General features: G+C 45.1%; 1 protein-coding gene across 3 annotated transcripts; it reads left to right on the top strand.

Annotated features, from left to right (window-relative positions):
- Positions 1-12931: 12931 nt before the first annotated feature.
- Positions 12932-19648, top strand: LOC122653729 (caffeoylshikimate esterase-like). Of its 3 annotated transcripts, XM_043847665.1 has the most exons (9): positions 12932-12952; positions 13170-13245; positions 13358-13454; positions 13579-13611; positions 14535-14681; positions 15211-15341; positions 17433-17570; positions 18982-19080; positions 19180-19647. In XM_043847665.1, exons 2-9 carry the CDS (start codon positions 13225-13227, stop codon positions 19615-19617), a joined length of 1104 nt encoding a protein of 367 aa, XP_043703600.1. In that variant the 5' UTR covers positions 12932-12952; positions 13170-13224; the 3' UTR covers positions 19618-19647. The 3 variants fall into 3 exon arrangements, with proteins under 3 accessions (XP_043703600.1, XP_043703602.1, XP_043703601.1); XM_043847667.1 differs by lacking the exons at positions 12932-12952; positions 17433-17570 and having other exon boundaries at positions 13164-13245; positions 19180-19648; XM_043847666.1 differs by lacking the exons at positions 12932-12952; positions 13358-13454 and having other exon boundaries at positions 13224-13245.
- Positions 19649-20625: the final 977 nt, after the last annotated feature.

The raw sequence follows: 20625 nt of genomic DNA, 5'->3' as shown, positions 1-20625 counted from the left end.
GGACCAAATTCTAGACCACTTCCACCTATCCCCAGGTCAGCTGGTGCCGAACGTGTGGCTGACATTGTATGGTTTCCACGTCCTCTTCTGTTAGATGGGCCGAGCTACGAGCGTGGCCCTTTTCTCTAGGCTTTATTTTTTGAAGAAGTCGTCGGAGAAGGGGTGGTACTATTTCACTCGTCGAACTGGGAAGGGGGTAGCCCTGATCGGCCATAAATTTTTGGTCGGGACACCAACCTTGAATAAGCATTGGAAGCCCCAGTTCTTCTTTGCTTCCATCCCGGATTGTCCTTTACGAACCGAGTGGAAGGAGATCCACCTGGGCTACGTCAATAGGGCTCTGCCTCTGAATGAGAATGAGCTGACGTCGCTCGATCTGATTTGTCAGCATCCGCCCTTTAACATCCTCCAGCTTCAAGACGAAGGGTTTCTCCAAAGGTGGAACCTAACCCCTGGTAGGGTATCTGAGCCGAGCTGTTTGAGCTGCGTACTTGACATGTTTGTCATTTTTTGTATGTTTTCTAACGGGTCTTTCCTTTTTGCAGTGGTCGGTCATGTTCCTCCTATGGATATAGCTCGGCTTAAGGCCTAGACTATAGCAAAGCGAAGGAGGAAAAAGGCTGAGAAGAAGTCTCGAGGCGAGTCCTCCAAGGCACCTAAGGGCAAGGCTGTGCTGCCGAGCCCAGCGGACACTGTGGTCGGCTGGAGGCCGAGAAGAGTAAGGACCCGGCGGGGTCACCGAGGAAGGGGAAAGGTTGGAGGGGCTAGAAGAGCCCACCAAGGGACCTGAAGCGGCCCAAGATCTCCATCAATCTTATGGGCAGCAACCTTCTTGGGGTTGCTTGGCCCCCGGAGATAGCTCGGCTGGTCTTGGAGAGGGCCTCGGCCAGCAATGTTCCCATTCAATCGAGCTGGCGCCTTTTTCCTGGGGACTCGGCCCTGACCTCTGCTGCGTAAACCAAGGAGTGGCTCGATGCAGCTCGGCTCCCTAAGGATAGGGAGATGTTGGAGGGGTTGTTTGACCCTGAGCTCCTCTCCTCACTGTTCCAGGACTTCAACATGGTAAGCTTCTGCTCGGCTCCTATTAACTGATCCGACCTGATGGGCTCGGCCTGATTCTTGCTCGGTTACCTTTTTGTGGGGCTTTACCAAGGTGATGGAGACCATGCCTCGGTTTGAACGGCTTCTGACCATGAACGCTTCTCTCGAGGTTTAGGTCGAGAAAGCCAATGAGGATGCTAGCAAGGCCGACCTAGCGCACCGAGAGACTGTTGGGAAGCTCAGAATCGCTGAGGCTGAGGTCGAGATCCTTAAGGTGGAGGTGGCCAAGCACAAGGACGAGGCCAAGGCTTTAAGGGGCCAGCTCGACTAGGCCAAAAAGAAGTCTGAGGTCGATCTGAAGCGCGCCCAGGCCATAGCGTTGAGTGAGTACCTCATGTTGAAGGAGTACGCGGAGGTGTGCCATGACTTGAGGAAACCTTTTTATGCCAAGGGTTACGATGCAGGCCGAGCTGACCTCCTAAAGAAGATAAAGGTCGTTTACCCCACCCTTGACCTCTCTCAGTTCGACGAGGACGTGGTCACTGTGGCCGAGGAGTTGGGCGAAGATGTTGGGGTGGAGGTGGACCAGGTCGGCTTGACCGAGGCCACCTTGAGGGACGAGCTCACCCCTCTTGCAGAGGATGCCATAGAGGACATAGCCGCCAAGGACCCTACCGCCAAGGACCCCCTTGATACCACCGAGCTCTAGACTTTTTCTTTTTCTCTTGATGTGCATATCCCCATGCTTGGGGTTTTGACAGCTTTTTTTTTTTTTTTTTTTAAGTACTGAGCGGACTAGCTCCTCCTTTTGTAACCGTGCCGAGCTCCTCGACTTTTAATGAATAAAATATTTTTTTCTTCCAAATTTGGTCAAGTGTATGAGCTCAGCAATTATCTCTTTCCTTTTTGTTGACGTTATTCTATTCGCCCGAGCGTCGAGGCTGAGCGGCTCCTTTGGCCGAGGTCAAGAACTTGGCTGCTTCTAGCAATGCTGCCTTGGTGGTCGGCCATGTCTTCATCGGACTTGGGTGGTCGATTCAGTCCTTCATTGGACTGGGGTTGAGATCTTTGTTCGACCTTATATCTTTGGGAAGTTTCCCTTTTGGTTTCTAGTGATCAGCTCAAGTCAATTGCCGTACTGATGGCTATGCGTCCGAGCCGCCCTTTGCGGCCGAGCTTAATGCCTTAGAAATTTTTGCTTGGTTGTAAGCTTTGTTCGGCTCGGCCTTAGGGGGAGTTTAAGTTTCTCGGTCTGCCCGCCTATGAGGGCCGGTCTTGCGACCTTGTTGCCGACCTATGAGGGTCGGTCTTCAGACGTCGGCTAGTCTATGAGGACTGGTCTTATGACCTTGTTGCCGACCTATGAGGGTCGGTCTTCTGACGTCGGCCAGTCTATGAGGACTGGTCTTATGACCTTGTTGCCAACCTATGAGGGTCAGTTTTCAGACGTCGGTCAGTCTATGAGGACTGGTCTTATGACCTTGCTGCCAACCTATGAGGGTCGGTCTTCAGACGTCGGCCAGTCTCTGAGGACTGGTCTTATGACCTTGTTGCCGACCTCTGAGGGTCGGTCTTAATACGTCGGCCAGTCTAAGAGGACTGGTCTTATGACTTTGTTGCCGACCTATGAGGGTCGGTCTTGATACGTCGGCTAGTCTATGAGGGTTGGTCTTATGACTCAGCGTTTTTAGGCTCAGAATGCATTTGTAGATGTGGGAGAAACTCAATTTATTGAATCAAATTGTTTGGCTGAGGCCAGGTACATTTGGATGTGCTCACTCGAAGATGAGTCGAGCTAAATACTTTACTGAAAAAATTTCTTCAAATTCTCCGAGTTCCAAGGCCGCGGTACCTTCTTGCCCCCCGGAGTCTGCAAGCGATACATCCCTGGGCAAATTTGGTTGGAGACTATGTACAGTCCCTCCCAATTTGGTGTTAATTTTCCTTATTATCTTGGTTGGGACGCGTTGAGCTTTCTGAGGACGAGGTCTCTTAGGTGAAAATGTCGCTCCTTCACCCTCGAGTCGTAGTACTTTGCCGTCTTCTATTGGTAAGCTATGTTCCGAAGCAAGGCGTTCTCTCGGACTTCATCGAGAAATTCGAGGTTGGCTCTAAGCCCATCCTCGTAGGTCTTCTCATCAAAGTTGAGCACTCGGTATAATGGCGCTTTGACCTCGATGGAAGTGAGGGCTTCGGTTCCACATGCTAGCCGAAAAGGACTCTCCCCGATCGGTGTTCTTAGAGTTGTTCGATATGCCCATAGGACGTTTGGTAGCTCTTCCACCCATCCTCCTTTCGCTTCATCCAATCTTCTTTTGATCCCCACAAGTAGTGTTTGGTTCGACACCTCCACGTGCCCATTAGCTTATGGATGAGCTACCGAGATCGGGCAAAAATCGATGTAGAAGTGCTTACAGAACTCTCAGAAGCTCGGATTGTTGAATTGCGCATGTCAGTGATGAGCACTTTGGGTAGTCTGAACCGATAGATTGCCTTGTCTCAGAAGAATTTCTCCATGCTCTTCTCGGTGATGGTGGCCAGGGGCTCGGCCTCAACCCACTTAGTGAAGTAGTCAATGGCAACAACCACGTATTTTCGATTTCTGGAAGCCGAGGTGAAGTCTCCAAGTATATCCATCCCCCACATAACGAAAGGAATTGGACTCAGCATAGAGCTCAGCTTTGTTACAGGTTGACTTGACACTGGTGCGAAGAGCTGACACTTCTCACACGTCTTCACATACTTTATGGCCTCTTCTTGCATTCTCGGCCAGTAGAACCCTTGTCGAAGTATCTTATATGCTAGAGCTCAGCCACCCATATGGGTCCCGCATATTCCTTTGTGCATTTTGGCCAACGTGTACTCAGCCCCTTTTGGTCTGAGGCACCAGAGGAGAGGAGCCGAGATAGCTCTCTTGTATAATACGTCGTCGATCATTGCATACTTTACGGCTCGGATCTTAACTTTTCTTGCTTCATCGCAATTCTCTGAAAGTTGATCATTCTCCAAGTAGTTAACGATCAGGTCCATCCAGGTCGGCTCGTCTTCCTCAATGTGTTTGACACTTTCTTCTTGTAAGGAGGGCTTCTCAAGAATCTCTATGTATACCGATCGACTCAGATTTGGAAGGTCGGCCTCGGCCAACCGCGAAAGGGAGTCAGCCACAGCATTTTCTTGCCTTGGTACTCGGGTCATTTCAAAGTGTTCAAGCTCAGAGATCAGTGCTCGGGCTTGGCTCAGGCATGCGATCATTCTTTCATCTTTAGCCTCGTATTCGCCATTGAGTTGGTTGACCACAAGTTGGGAGTCGCTTCAGACTTTTAGTCGCTCAACGCCTACAGTCTTGCTCGCTTGGAGCCCTGCTAGGAGGGCTTCGTACTCGGCCTCATTGTTCAAGGCTGGGAACTTGAATCTTAGGGCATATTATATACGAAAGCCCTCGAGGCTGACTAAGATCAACCCAGCTCCACACCCGACGGAATTGCTCGAGCCATCAACATTCATGACCCATGAATGTTCGGCCTCGGGTTTGGCCTTAGCCTCTCCCGTTGGTTTGGCTTCCCGCTCCTCCGGGTCAGGTATTGTGCATTCCGCTATGAAGTCCGCAAGAGCTTATCCCTTTATCGCCGTCCTCGGCTGGTAGCTTATGTCATACTCGCTCAGCTCTTTCGTCCATGCGATAAACCGGACTGACACATCCGGTTTATGCAATATCTTTTTAAGTGGCTGGTCTATCAACACGGCTATCGGATGAGCTTGGAAATAGGGCCTCAGCTTTCTTGCGGCCGTTATTAGGGCGAAGTCCACCTTCTCAAACTTGTTGTACCTTATCTCGGCATCGACGAGCACGTGGCTGATGTAGTATATGTGCTTTTGTGCTCGACCATCCTCCCTGACCAGTACCTCTCTAACCGCGATCGAGGTCGCGACGAGGTAAACTTAGAGTTCTTCTTTAGGCTCGGGTTGGGAGAGTAGAGGTGGATTCTCCAAGTACTTCTCCAGGTCTTCAAAAGCTTGTTGGCACTCGTTGGTCCACTTGAAATCCTTCGGGCTTCGAATGTTCTTCAAAGTTTTGAAAAATGGGAGACACTTGTCGCCCGACCTCGACATGAACCGTGCTAGCGCTGCGACTCTTCCATTCGGCCTTTGTACTTCTTGGATCGTCTTTGGAGGGTTCATCTCTTGGATGGCCTTGATCTTCGCCGGGTTGGCCTCGATGCCTCGAATGGAGACCATGAAGCCAAGAAATTTCCCTGAGGTTACGCCGAAAGCGCACTTGGCGGGTTCAGCTTCATTTGGTTTTTCCTGAGCACTCCGACGGCCTCTTCTAGGTTGGCCAAATGATGCTCGGCCTTCAAGCTCTTTACCAACATATCGTCTACACAGACTTCCATATTTCTGCCGATTTGTGTCCGGAATATGTAGTTCACCAACCGCTGGTACGTTGCTCCAGCGTTCTTCAACCCGAACGGCATGACCTTGTAGCAAAAATTTTCTTGGTCGGTTTGGAAAGCCGTGTAGGACTCGTCCTCTTTGTGCATTAGAATTTGATTATAGCTGGAGTACGCATCCATAAAGCTCAGCATCTCATGCCCGGCAGTGGCATCTATCAACAGGTCAATCCGAGGCAGCGGGTACTCATCTTTGGGGCACGCCTTGTTGAGGTCAGTGTAGTCGATGCACATCCTCCACTTTTCATTCGGCTTGGGAACCATGACGATGTTCGCCAACCAAGTCGAGAACTTTTCTTCCCGGATGAATCCTGACCGTTGGATCTTCTCCACTTCCTTTCCGATTTTGGCTTATCGATCGAGAGCATAGTTCCTTCTCTTCTGTTGGATCGGCTTTCGGCTCAGATCCACATGGAGTCGGTGCTCATCTACGTGCCTCGGTGTACCCGATATGTCGGCGGCTGACCAGGCAAAGACATCAGCATTCGTCTTTAAGAAGTTTCTGAGCCGATTCCTTTGTTATTCGCTCAGCAATGATCCGAGTTGTACTATCTTCATTGGATCTTCATCGCTGAGGGAGAATGGGATGAGGTCTTCTACGGGTCTTTCGCGTCTTTCAGTGAGCTTATCTTGCTGGTCTTCAAGGAGGTGCCCGATGCACAATGTCATTCCTCGGATATTTCCTTTGTTTTGCTTGACGAAGGTGGCATAGCACTCTCGGGCCTTCTTTTGGTCACCTCGGATCTCGTCGATACCGTTCTCCATGGGGAACTTCATCTTCAAGTGTGTCGGCAAGATAATGGCTTGAAGGGCGGTCAGCGATGGGCGACCGAGTATGGTGTTGAAAGCCACCACCATTCGTACCACCATAAATTTGACTTGGGTAGTCACTTGACATGGAGCTTGTTCGAATGTGACCAGTATGTCGATTGAGCCCTTGATTGTGGCGACGGCGGCCCCTGAGAACCCATGGAGGGAAGTTCCTTTCGACTTGAGTCCATCATCGCCGAAGTCGTATTGCCGGTATGCGTCGAGCCACATGAGGTCCACAGATGCCCCTGTGTCGACCAATACCCGATGAACGGGTCTCTTCGTAATTTCTACCTGTACCACCAAAGCGTCATCGTGAGGAAAACGTATACCTTTGAGGTTGGCTTCGGTGAAGGAGATTATTGTCTCGGACTTTGGCTTTTTGCTCGGCATCTCCGCAACCCCTACGAATCGCGCACTCGCCTTAGCCTTTCGTGTGGATTCTTGTCCGGGGCCTCCAAGGATAGTGCATATGGGGGCTCCCTTGTCACTGCTCGGCCAAGTCTCATAGCCGCTTTTCCAGCTCAATTTCAGGTGCTCGCGTTTGGCTCGTCCACCTGGTGTGAATTGTCCCATTCATTCGATCGAGGTCAGCCATTTTATCCTTCAGCTCGGGATCGGTTCGCTCTGTCGTCCCGTTGAGGTCGGCCATTCTGGTCGGCTCGATCAGCATCACCCCTCCTAATTCTTCTTTCCACCTGGAAATTGGACCCACGGGGACTCCTCTGTTGCTCTTCTCGGAGAGGCAGGCTTTGACGCCGGGGGCTACGGCGAGATCTTTCTCCTTGCCTCGCAACACGTCTCCCATTTGGCTTGTCCCCTTGTTCTAGGTTCCCCCTCGACTGCAGTCCTCTCTGAGCCGATCAAAAAATACAGACCTTCTCGCTATCGATGCCGCTGGTTTGATCTCTTGCCCTGTCCTCGGGCTCCGACGATGCTCCTGCTCATCCCATCGAGCACTCCTGTTAGGACGCAGAGGAGTTTTCTGATGAGGTGGATGAGACAACGCTGCTTGGCTCAGCTCGGCCCGACATCGACCACCATTCTGCTGCAAGTTTCCCTCGATGAGCACTGGTGCCAAGGGGGTGCGACTGGTGGCTGGCCTAGTAACCCGCCCTGGGCCATCTGTCCCATGAGAGTTTGCAGCATCTTGTTGGTATGCAGCAGTTGAAGCTGAACGTCCATGACTTGTCGATTGTTCGTCGTGGCTTCCGGATCCAAACTTCCTGGCACGGGTGGTGGCAGCGGCAAATTCAGCCCTGGATGGTTTGGATCGGCTCTCGATCATTCTTCTACTGTCGTGTCCAACACAGTTCCGCCATTTCCACCATTTACTGGGGGAATCGGGTTGGTCGCGGCGCCTACGCTGGCCCGCACTCATTCCCCTAGTGGGGGCCTTTCGGTCGCGCCTTGCCGCGATGTTTCAGGGGGTGGCAAGCGTCTTGCCTGCCTATCAGGTTGCGGCTCATCCCCACGGGAGGCTGAGCCATGCTGTCTTGATCTTGTTTGCACCACCATTGTCTTCGCTCCTTGGATTAGCAGAAATGACGATGACTAGTTGACGTCGTTCCCACAGACGGTGCCAAATCTATTGTGTGTGAAAACCTCCGTCGTCCGGTTCGCTCACTAATGAGCCTATAAAAAATCGAGTGAATGCAGGAGAGCCGGTGTGGCTCAGGCCTAGGACTCTTCGACGCACAAGTCAGGTCTCCAGTGCAATAGCGTAACAGCTAATAAAAAGTGAGATGCGCATTTGAGCTCCATACCTGAGTATTTATAGAATGAGGTGAGGCGGTGGGGAGAGTCCTAGTATGGTAGGAGTTCTTCTTTTGGAAGGTTCTCTAGCGTAGAGCGAAGTGGAGAGTTATTTTCGGAGATACTAGGACTGTAGCTCGATCCGGTATTGCGCTGGTATTGTGTAGAGCGAAGTGGAGCGATCCGGTATTGCGCTGAGATTGTAGCTCGATCCTTATCCCGTGATACTCGTGTGGTGCTGACGTGGCAGCGTGATCCCCGGTGGGGCGTTATGGTAGCTTCTGTGGTGGAGGGCTCGGCCTCAGACTTGACCTCGATGCTCGGCCTCAGACGATCGTGGCCTCGTCATGTGCTGCATGAGAGTTTCCCCGGCCATGCTGGAGCTCGGCCGAATCATGGCGGTCGGTCTTGGGCCGACCTATATGGACTCTGCTCATGGCTCAGCTGGCCTGAGCCTCGACCATGCCGAGGAGATCGTCTACTTGCTTTGAATGAGGTATGGCGCCGCGCACCGGGTGCTCGGCCAGGTCCTCAGCGGGCTGAGTGGTCGGCCTATGTACTCGGCTAGGTCAAAAATGAAGTGTTGCTTCCTTTCGGGTGAATGGTTCGGCCAGATCTGGGCGTGCTCGGCTCGGCCTGGGGCCTCGGTCTCAGCACATCCACGTGGCAACCTCCGGTTGGTTGGGAGATTCATCAAGTGCAGTCGACTAGAGGGATCATCTAGAGTGATACAATACTTAGGCTTATAATTTGACTGTGGGTGCATTCTCTGGTCGATGGGAGTAGTCGGCAGAGCCATCATCCAGAGTTTTTGCAGCAAGAATTCCAAGGTCAAAACAGGGGTTTTGGAGAGGGTTATTGGTTGAATTGTTTCAATTGATTAAGGAAGTTATGTTTACTTGACCTAATCCATGAATTGGAACCCAAAATTGGTCAAGTGAAATGGAGAAGGGGTGTTTTGAAGATGGGTACAGCCATGCATGCATAGAATTGAATTCTAATCAGGTCAACCCATGCATGTTAAGGATTTGGATGTTAAATTCTTCATCCATAGCAAAATCTGATCATGGTCTTAGGTCTAGGAAGGGTTTATGATGGGTATTTAGTACATGGTTGGCTATGCATGAGGGAATTTGGTTCGCAATTACTCCAATTTAAGATTTGATTCCACAGAGACATGATAGGTGAATGATTCATGGTTTAGATTTCAGTAACTTGATCATTCATGGGTATAAGAATGAATTAGAATAGAGAACTTAATAGGGTTAGTGTTTCCCTTGAAATTGAAGCAACTAGATAGTTTCCCCTTCGCCTTGGATCACTATAAACAAATTGGGAATGGAAGAACAACATGGTTTCAGCAAGAGATTTATGAAGACCTAATAGCTAGAAGGAAAAGAGAGGGTACGAAGGATGAGATTCCTTACCAAAGTTTGTAGCCTAGGTCTTCTGTTCTTTCTCTTCTCCTCCTTCTCCAAGGAATTGAACTATAGGTTTATGTTTCCAAAGTTTGTAGCCTAGGTCTTCTCTTCTTTCTCTTCTCCTCCTTCTTCTTCTTCTCCAAGGAATTGAACTATAGGTTTATGTTTCAGTTGTGTTTATATAGTTGTAAGCCTAAGGGCTTGTTTGGCTAAGGCATAATTGGCCAAAAACTGGTTTTTAAGCCAAAATCGCGTACACGGGTTGATAGGTGGGTCCCGCATATCAATAATTGTCGGGGAACATTCCTACTAGGTAATTAGGACACGACGACGAGATTCCCGACTTGAGACACTAGACCCCGCACTCTCGAGACAGAGATCTGTTATGACAGTAACTTTGGTTGATGAGGGTAGTTGATCAGAGTGATCGGCCAGTGTGTGGTTTCCTTGCTGTCCATGTGTCGAAGCATCCCGAGTGTCGGTGTCTTCGCGAACAACACTCACCCATCATGATTCACAAGTTCAAAATGTTAAATCTATGGTTATGGTTCGTCAGCCAGTGGTACTTATCATGATTCGTACATCCAGTGGTGAATCTTGAAATTGCACGAGGAAAGTATCCATCTGATTACCGACAAGTGAAATCTTACAATTGGGATCCCTTTTTCTCGTTCGATCACCCAGTTTATATTTTACCATGTTTTGAGGACTATGATTTCGAATTCTTGATCTACAATTGGATTCGGGTTAAAATTCGGGTTCAGGACTTACAACAAAGTTCAAATTAGCCCAGGTTTTTGGGCATGGGTGTAGCATCAGGGATATAAATGAATAGTCAAAAATGTATAATTGACCCATGTTATTCATTTCCGTTTAGGATAATCTATATTTGAAAATCTGGTTTCCAGAAACTATCTAAATCCGTTCAAAATCTATTCAAATGCAGTTACATAAAATGTTATATTTGATTCGAATTTGATCAGATTACATCCCAATGGATAGATAAGTGACCGATAAAAATATCCATGCATGCATGATCTATGAGGCTTGATTAATTAAACAATCTGTAACAATACGGGATCTTAAATTGATGGGAACGATCGAGACTCGAGACCAACTTGTTAACACCACTCCATATATATCATGGTTTTAGGTATCGGGTATCGGTCGATATTGATCGTATCAAACAGTTTTTCCCTCAAAGATATCGATACCATAAGGTATTTTGACAATTATGCTCTTATACTTGTACTATACAGGATTGGTATCGGTGTTGTCCAATACCAATGTGAGTACACCTTCTTCTTGGGCTGCAACAGGGTCGGGTTGGGCCGGGCTTTTTAAAACCCTAGCCCAACCCTGAGTGCCCTTAGCTGGGCCCAGGCCCGCCTTGACCCTGATTCAGGGCCTAAATACCTTGACCCTAACCCTGACCCTGACGGGCCAAGCGCAGCCCAAGCCCGCCCTGATTGGCCCTGGCCCTGCAATAATTAAATTAAAATTACAAGACAAAGGTTGTGATAGAAGAGGCTTGAACCCAAGACCTTTTGGTACCTACTGGATTTTACACAATACAAACTGCCAAGTGCATTAAGTACTTGATATACATATAATACCTTTAATTTTTTAATAAATAAAAAAATTTTTTCAAGGCCAAAATCAGGATCGGGCCGATCCGAAGTCTCAACCCTGACCCGACCCAACCCGACCCTGACTCAAGGCCAAGAATTTCTGGCCCTAACCCGCCCTCAGGTTAGAAATCTTAGCGCATGCCCTGTTTGGGCTCAGGGCGGGCCAGGGCGGGTTCCGGCGACAGGGTCAAACTTGCAGCCCTGGCTTCTTCCTTTTTACTATTTTTCTTTCCACGCAAGTGTTCTCGTTCAACAAATGAAGCATACCAGTCGTAGTCAACTCAGTTGTTGACATTTGGCGAGACATGGTGAGCCTACCGTGGATGCAACAGTGATGAATGGTCATATCATACAATACATCCCAGTAGTTATTACGAAAAAGTTATTACGAATTTATGATAAAGTAATGGGAAGGTGGTTATCAGGTCAGAGGCAGGGTTTGAAAAAATCTTATCTGATCGATCGGATCCCATATGATCGATCGGATCCCATATGCAGTAGGTCTGGATCGGATCCATTCTGTACTTAACTAGGATTTAGAGGGTTTTAGCCGATTTTTACCGATTCTGCTCCGACGGCTATGGTCATAGTCTACATTGATACCTAGGGGTGTCATCGTTCGAGCCGTTTTCAGTTTGGGTTGCATCGATTTCAGTGTGGGAATTGTGAATCCAAAACCAAATCAATAAAGAAAGTTCAGTTTCAACGTGGTTTCGGATTGTAATAGTTTCTTGCAATGGTTTGTTATTGAGGTTGGCTTCAGGTTTGACCTGATTTAAATATACATATTTCTACAAAAACTGTGAAAAATAAGATTTTTCAATGGGTTTCGGGTTGTTATTGATTTTTTATTGGGGTTGATTTGTTTTGGTTTCGAGAGTGTAATACCCCAATCTAAAACCTGTCTAATAAGGCATTAGTGCGGTTCGATCCGGATCATTTTAATTCAGTTCAGATCGATTTATCCGATTTGGTCTCAATTTTGACATACTTATTCATATTAATACTAATATTGATACCGATATTGATACCAATAGGCCATATTAAGTTAGATCAGATTGTTTAGAACCTCAAAATATTGATAGTGGGGTTTTTGGATATATTTTACTCTCATGTTCTGATACAATCAATACAATATTCGACATCAATATAGATTGGCAAACTACGATCTGGATCATATTTCAAGGAATAGATATCGGATTAATCATATAAGTCGATATCAAGATCAATACGATACTAATCTAAGGATAATGACCAAGGGTAAAAATGTTAATGAAATCAAATTTTATTGAAATTTAGGGAAAAAATCATCCGACCTAAATTGATATGGACCGATCTAGATCAATATCATATTGATTGATTATCAACCGAAGAACGATATTGAACCCAATACCTAAAACCATTATAGTGCATGATGAGGTCACAGTAATCTTTTCAGGTTCCCTGTTAGTATAATCATCCGGTTCCTCTCATAGGAGCGGGGATGATAACCTGATCCCCTGCCCGAACACACTTCCCGGGTGGGGTTCAACCCCCCCCCCCCCCCCCCCTTGTTAGAGGCACCGGACAATCTCAATATGTTGCGAATAAAAGTCAGTGCATATCGCGCGTGGGACACGTAATCACAGTTCGCAAAACTCAATTTATTGCCTCTCTTTTCATAAAGACTGCCTCCATCTTTCTCGTTCTCTCCTTCTCTATCCCTTCCCTCTCTCTCTCTCTCTCTGTCGCTCTATTCTCTCTTCTCTCTTCTCTATTTCTCTATCTGAAGATCAGACAACTCAAAGGAAATAGCTTCTCCAAACCTTTCGCTTTTGGTTTTGTATCCTTCTTACGAAGTAAGGTTTTTTTTAATCTTTTAATCTTCTTCTTCTTCTAACATCATTTGAAATCTTAAATGTTATCTTTCTCTTGGACTGCTCTTTTGCCGCTCTTTCACGAACAATGTTCATCTAATCCGATTTCTAGTTTTTGTAATCTTTTATGCTTCTTCTTCTTCTGATTTGTATAGATTTGTTTGCTTCTGTAATCTTCGTGTCCTATTTTATGCTTATTTGCAGAGAATCTTTACATTTGATGCGTAATCGAGATTGTTCGCCATATACTACTTAAGAGATGGAGGTGGAATATCAAGAGGTGAGTTTCCTGCTAACATCCACAACACCAAATATTTTCCTTTCTTTTTTCATTTTGATTTATTGCAAGATCAAATTTGGTGATGAGATATGTTTGTGTTGGGAATGAGAAGGAGTATATCAGGAATTCCAGAGGAGTGCAGCTCTTTACCTGCAGATGGTTACCTACTTCTTCTTCTTCACCAAAGGCCCTAGTTTTCCTTTGCCATGGTTCTCTTTCTCTTTCTCTTTCTCTCTAGTTTCTCACAGGCCATCATTTCACTCCATCCCTTCTCTTTCTCTTTTCCTTATTTAACCCACGTTCTTATTAATTGGTTAATAATGGTTTTTGCAGGGTATGGCATGGAATGCAGCGGTTTCATGAGAGGTAATTAATGAGTTCATGAATGCTTTTTCCTACTTGCAATAAAACAATCAATAGGCTACTACTCTCATTTTAATCTACTTTCCTTTCCCTTCCCTTTTTTTTTTCTCTCCAACCCCACCACCCCTGCTTTTTCCTTTTTAATGTGAAAGGAAAGTGGAATTGGAAACCATTACTCAAACCCTTTCCATCCACTTTTTTCTCTTTTCTGTGTTTCTGATACTTACCATTGAACAGCTTCACTAATTTCCTTTCTTGGGTAAACAAACAGGTTCACCAATCCAGTAGTTGTGAATTTTTTTCCCCCCGTGAAGAAGAAGGTTTGATGGGTGAATGTTGGGTCCCTTTCTCTAGACTAAAAGCCATTTAACCTCTGGGGAGAAACTAGAAAGCTTGTCTATTTAATTTCTTAGATGGGGAAGTAGAGACTTGTGGTTGGGTTTTACACTATTACAGTAGTAATAGTAGTAGTAGTAGTAGTACTAGTAGTATGCAGTAAGCAGTAATCTTTGAAAAACTCTTTAATTATAATTAATGAGGTGTTTATGGGAGTGGGGTATGTAATTAAGGTTGCAGCTCCACACCTAATTGTCAAATGTAGATCAGTATTGATAAGAAAAGAATAACTGAATTTGGTTGATTTGTTTTGGCTTGGTTGGTGGTGTTTGGCTAAACTAAAGAAAACAAACACACTTTTTAGTTAAGCAAGAAAACACAAAAGTACCAGTTGACTTTGCCTAAAATTTTGCCTTTTCCAATCCTGTCACTGTTGCAATCCATTTTAGGAATTGGGGGGTAGCTAATCCCCACCCAAAGCCCAGTAATGAGTAATGAGTCAATACCCTTTTGCTGTAAACTTCAAGTTTGTTTATTAATGGAGAGTAAAGAATGATAGTGATGGTGTTGTGTTTGTGTTTGTTGGGTAGGGTGTGGGACGAGGCTTGCTAGTGCAGGATATGGGGTGGTAGGTATGGACTACGAAGGGCATGGCAGGTCTATGGGGGCCCGTTGTTACATCAAGAAGTTTGATGACATTGTTTCTGATTGCAACAATTTCTTCAAGTCTGTCTGTGGTAAGTGCCAACACCATTTCATCATCTACTACTTCCTTTGCTTAATATTAGTATCATAAATTCTTAATTGCTTCTTCATTCTCTAGGAAAGATCAGTTTATCTTTCTCAGGGTTTGAAAAAATTGGGGATTGGATCGGCCGATTTGGATCAGAATTGGCCAAGGCTGATCTTGATTCTAGTCGAGGCCAACTCTTACCAATCCTGACCGATTTTAATTTGGATGAATTGCTTGCGATTGATCCTAATCGGAATTGGCCAATGCTGGCTGATACCCTTCCAAAAACTAGGGTTGGGGTATTTGAGCTGATTCATCATCACCGATCCGAGTTGAATCAGAATCTGCCAAGACCGATCCAAATTGGAATTGGCCGATGCCATGGTTGATTTGACTCAGACCGATTCTCTTTCAAAAACTTAGGTTGGGACATATTTGAAACCATTTGTATCAATTCTTCACCGATCCTGACCAAATCCTGAATCGGAATTATAAACCCTGAACTTTTTAGATGGGTATTTCTTTGGACGCAGAGGAAGAAGAGCACAGAGGGAAACGCAGGTTCTTGTACGGTGAGTCGATGGGTGGAGCGGTGGCGCTTCTCCTTCACAAGAAAGACCCAACATTCTGGCACGGTGCCGTTCTCGTGGCTCCCATGTGCAAGGTACCCTTTCTTTCATATTTTTATGCTAAAAACATTAAAGGTACCTCCCTTCACATCCCTATTTATTAGTACGCTATCTTATGCTGTTTGTTTAGAAAATCCTCTTGATAAAATTAGGGAAGAAGAACAATATTGTTGCATGGCCCTTTAATTGTGGGGCCAATGGCGGGGCACATTGGGGCATCGATCTGGGGAAAATTTTCATTTTATAGTGGGGGAGGTCATTTCAAGGGGGTTTGTGTTTGGCAAAGCAACGTTCTTTTTCTTATAAATTTATAGGAAAAAGATTCTCTAAGTCGATGGTGTAGGGTACACTTGCATTTCCAAAGATCTCTCTGCCTCCATGCGTATAAAACGGTTTTGCCACTTGTCATTGGTGCACTCTCTTAAATCAAAATTCAAAACCCCCTCTCCAATAAAAGTATTCAAGGGAGTGAGTTCAACCCTCACACACGCCTTGCATCACTTGATAATTCAACTGTAGCTGAAATTTTGTATATATGTGTACATTACGGTTCTTAGTTCAGTTGTCAAATTTTAGTCCAATTCAAGTTTAAGAAAACCAAAGATTAACAAGGGACCGAACTGCCATACTGAGGTAACCGGTCTCTGGTCCAAGTACATCGACAGACCATAGCTATTTTAGATACTGAGGTAATCGGTCTCTGGTCCAAGTACATCGACACACCATAGCTATTTAGGGACCCACCCTTATAGAAGAGGATAAGTGAATTATGATATGAAATTTGATATATAATCAATTCGTAATTTTCTAAAAGTCAGAATTTTGATATCATCTTAAAAGAATAGTATTAAAATAAAAAAGGAAAAAAAAATGTTACTTGGGTACCTTCAGTGTGTTGCCCCTGCGCTAGACACTATGGCATGCAAAATAACCATCAAGCCTCTATGGAAAGATGGAATTTCCTGAAAGCATAACAGTCATTTTGCGTGCCACTGTGCCTAGGCATAGAGGCATCATACCACACGCACCCACGTACAATCCTTGCTTAAAAAAAAAACATAAGATGTGCTGATCTATGGGGTGGTGCAATTTAGAGTAAAAAATTTCCACATTATTTTTGAGGATCGAGTTTTTCTTTAATCCCAGTGAATGAGATCTCATTCACCAAGGGGCGAGAGAGAACGAGAATACGTATCAGAGGATATTTTGGAGCAAGGGTTTGTGAACCTTTTGTCTTCTTTGAAATATCTCTGGGTTGCATGAGATTGATGATAAGGTAAGTCACTCGCTCGTGAATCGATATTTCTGGAAAGAAGATAGAGATGTAGGAAGTTGGGTCCTTGGGAAGGAGGCGAGTGAGATCAATTGACGTTTCCAATGATGTCAGGGCCCATGAGGATAAGATCGAACCCATGCAACTCTCTCAGTCCAGCACGTAGCATCTTCTTCATCATCATCCATTATCTCCTACCCAAATGGGTGAAGGACAAATATGTGTGATAAGCTTAGTGGGCCCAGTAATCCATTATATCTATATTTTTGCGAAGCGAAGGAAAATAGATTTGCTTGACAGTGGATTCACATGAAACCTGTGAGTTCGGTTAGATCTATTCTCATCTTATCTTGTGGGAAAATTATCCTTTTCAATTCCTTATAGTGTGATAGGGCGGCAGTGTTAGGTGGAGATGTGAAACACCTGACAGCTACCGCATTCAACCGTTCATTTTCAGACTCTTGGGGGTTTCATGTGAATAAGGATTGAAACGCTGGATAACTTTGGACTAATTATTTTTTTTTTATGACCGAGTTTATATGATTCTTGGTCAGGTTTTGTCATTTTTTTACTCATTCGAGTCAAAATATTTTACCAATTATGGTATTCAGTGATGATTTGTAGAAGAAGTTGATTATCAAGGGACTAGTTTCCTTACACCCATGGTGAAGAGGAATCTCTTCAACCAATGGCTTGGATCAATGAAAGGCATTTTAGACCTTCAACATATAAGGGCAGCTTTGCATATGGGAAAACATACATCTTGTCAAACGGAAATTGCCAATTTAATTTGTTGTATAAATTTATAGTTTTGCTTTGGAAAATGATTGGTGGGTGTTCATTTTGGCTGCAGATATCGGAGAAGGTGAAACCGCACCCGGTGGTTGTGAACCTATTGACACAAGTGGAAGATCTCATTCCCAAATGGAAGATTGTTCCTACCAAGGATGTCATTGATTCTACCTTTAAAGACCCCTTCAAGCGGGAAGAGGTATGAATATAACGGACCATTTTACTTATGCGCAAGGAAGAAATTTCAATCATCCATTGAAAAAAGTGATATTATTACCACAAGGGTTTATTATTTTTTCAAAAATCACAGAAAAAAAGGTATGGGCAATATAGGGAATCATCTTTACTCTTCATTCTACACCTAGGTCTTCAATTGTGGACTGGAATCAATTAATCAAAGCTCAATCGAACTAAAGAAACTAAAATTGATTATATTAAAGGGAACCGTTCTTTGTATGGGAGCACAGGGGTCTTGCGTGCATGGCAGCCAATGAGAGCATGCATGTTGGCACATTGGGGGGTGGAAATTTCACCGATCATGAGGATGGGGCGATCATTTTCTCTCCCTAATGTGTCTAGACGTGACCCTTGCGTCCCATGCAGGGAACTTTTCTCATTATATTAAGTATATATTGATCGGTTTTGGCAGTCATCATTGGGTAATATGTATTTTGGAACCAAATTGAACCCAACCGAAATGACATAACCAGTGCGCACCTATTGTATGATTTAGGTTTAGAAGGTAGGTTTTTATTTAACTGTTCAATCTTTTGGGCCAAGCATTCTCATGCTATAACGGGCTTGTATCTCAAGGATAGTAAGGCGGAAGCCCAAAAAAAGAAAAAAAAAAGAAAATTTTCATAAAAATTTTTGAATTTGAGGTGAGATAACCACATAACTCAATGATTGTATCATTATATTTTTTAATAATTTTGAATTTGAAGAGAGAGATAGACACATAACTCAATGATTGTGTCCTCTTATTTTTGTTTGATTATGTTTTTTCTTTTATTTTCTTGGCTTCCAAACATAGCCCAAATTTATTAATTGTTCTTTTGGTCTTATGATTGATTAGGGACCTTTAACTGAGATAGTTTAAGAATCCAGACTGTTCAACTGATTAATAATTGATCCTGATCCTAAGACATGGGTTAGTTTATGTTGGTATGCATTATCAAAAGTAGTTATTCTCCATTTTTTTCATTTTTAGACTCAAAATCTATTTCAAGAATGCATATTAAACATAATCCTAGTTTTCATACAAGGATCAGACAAACCGGATCAATCGAAATTGAGAAGGATCCAGATCCTCTAAGGCGCATTGCCCATAGTGGCCTGAGTGGCGCAGATTGAGCCGCGCATGCAAAGACCGTCTTACCCTAGCCCAAACGCCTTGCCCGAGCGGGGGTAAGAAGGTCATTGCGCGTGTGGCCCAGTCTGCATCGCACAGGCCGCTAAGGGCAGCTACGCTGTAGATGATCTGAATTGAATTGAGACTGGCCTCGGGCCAATTCTGGCCGGTCTAGTCCCGATTCTTGAAACCCTGAAATTAAATAGGGATTTTTCCTTCTTTTTTGCACCAATAATGGACGGTCCACTTTGACGTGTAGATACGAAACAACAGGCTGATATACCAAGACAAGCCTAGACTGAAGACAGCTCTGGAAATGCTCAGAACGAGCATGAGCCTTGAGGACAGCTTGAACCAGGTTTCTTCTTCTTCTCTCTCTCTCTCTCAACCTCAAGCTTCATTAATTATCCCCGGCCAGCTCCAATGTTTTATAGGATTTGTGTTTTCTTTCAAACAGGTGACCATACCGTTCTTCCTGCTGCATGGGGAAGCAGACACTGTGACTGATCCAGGAGTGAGTCGAGCATTATACGAGCAAGCTGTCAGCAAAGACAAGACCATGAAGCTGTATGCGGGAATGTGGCATGGCCTTACCTCCGGCGAACCCGATCACAATATAGAGATCGTTTTTGCAGACATCATAGCATGGCTCGACAAGCGAACTGATATCAGTGACGAAAATGCAATCTCTATGGCTGATCAACACCTGATTCTACGTTCTGACCCACCGCCATTAGAGCAATTAGGGCGTCTGACTCCTCTAACATCGTCGATGGAGAAAGATAGAGAGCAGCGGCGGCGGCGGAACAAGCAGAGCACACGCCACTTAGGTAATTATCTGTGTGGCTGGAAGGGACGACGTATGCACCACCACCACCACCACTCTGCCATGTAGTCCGTCAAACTATTCATGTAGATGTTGTTCTCTGTCCTCCCTTCCCTCTCTCTCTTGTCACATCACTCTTATATATGCTCCCTTATAATTCTCGTTACTGTCAAAGAAAACTACAAATTAAACGAAAAAATAAATAAAAGAAAATAAAAAAACGAGTATAAATAGAATACATTTGCCTTGCAGTTTATAGATTATTTGTATGGAGTTGAGATCATGGATCAAAGGTGATATACGTATTGGTATCGCTGATAATATTGATATGATAGCTTTCAACTTCTTTTTTTTTTGTTTATCCTGAACATTCTCTGGGACCCGGGCCGGCTCCTAAGGTTTTATTAAATCGAATCAAATTAATAACGAATAAAAGTGGGGGGGGGGGGACATACCATTCCAGATCCTCTACTGTCGAGCTGCCCGGCAGGACTGTGTAGCCCAGACACAGTGAGACGTGCAGTGACCACCTTGCCCCTGCCCAAATGTCTTGCCTGAGTGGGGGTAAGGCGGTCATTGTGTGCCTCACTGTGTCTAGGTTGCACGGTCCTGCCGGGCAGCTTAGCAGTAGAGGATCATGATCCGAGACATACCTTCCTTGCCCCTAGCCCAACCACACACAGAACACCTAAAGAAAAACTCATGCACTCAATAAAGAGCTCACAACCGACCCTACCTGAAAAATTAAATTCATGATTTTATAATCGATAGACCTATTGCATCTTCATGAGCAATCCTTCGAAACTCTTGAGGCAAGTGTGATTCCCCATAAAAAACCGAGTCCCTCTTCAAGTCGCAAGCTAAGTTAGGTAGACAGTCTGCAACGCTATTCCTGATAGCTTTCAACTTCTTTTCACAATCAGATAAGTAAAGAATGCTCTCGTTTCTTATGGGGATCTAAGGACCATAATGCGAAGATTCTGTGGATATCATGGAAGCGCGATTATGTCTATCCAAAGACACTGGGGGTCTTGGGTTTAGGGACTCTAAACTCCATAATTGTAATCTACTAGATAG

The sequence above is a fragment of the Telopea speciosissima genome, chromosome 3 (assembly GCF_018873765.1).
Source record: "Telopea speciosissima isolate NSW1024214 ecotype Mountain lineage chromosome 3, Tspe_v1, whole genome shotgun sequence".
NCBI classification, from domain to species: Eukaryota; Viridiplantae; Streptophyta; class Magnoliopsida; order Proteales; family Proteaceae; genus Telopea; species Telopea speciosissima.
This window is presented reverse-complemented; position numbering and strand designations above follow the sequence as displayed.

Excerpts from the sequence above, each read along its gene's own strand:
- LOC122653729 (XM_043847665.1), top strand. The coding sequence starts at position 13,225 with ATGGAGGTGGAATATCAAGAG. Across the intron at positions 13,246-13,357 it reads TGGAGGTGGAATATCAAGAG|GAGTATATCAGGAATTCCAG; the intron begins GTGAGTTTCCTG and ends GGGAATGAGAAG. Across the intron at positions 13,612-14,534 it reads ATGCAGCGGTTTCATGAGAG|GGTGTGGGACGAGGCTTGCT; the intron begins GTAATTAATGAG and ends TTTGTTGGGTAG.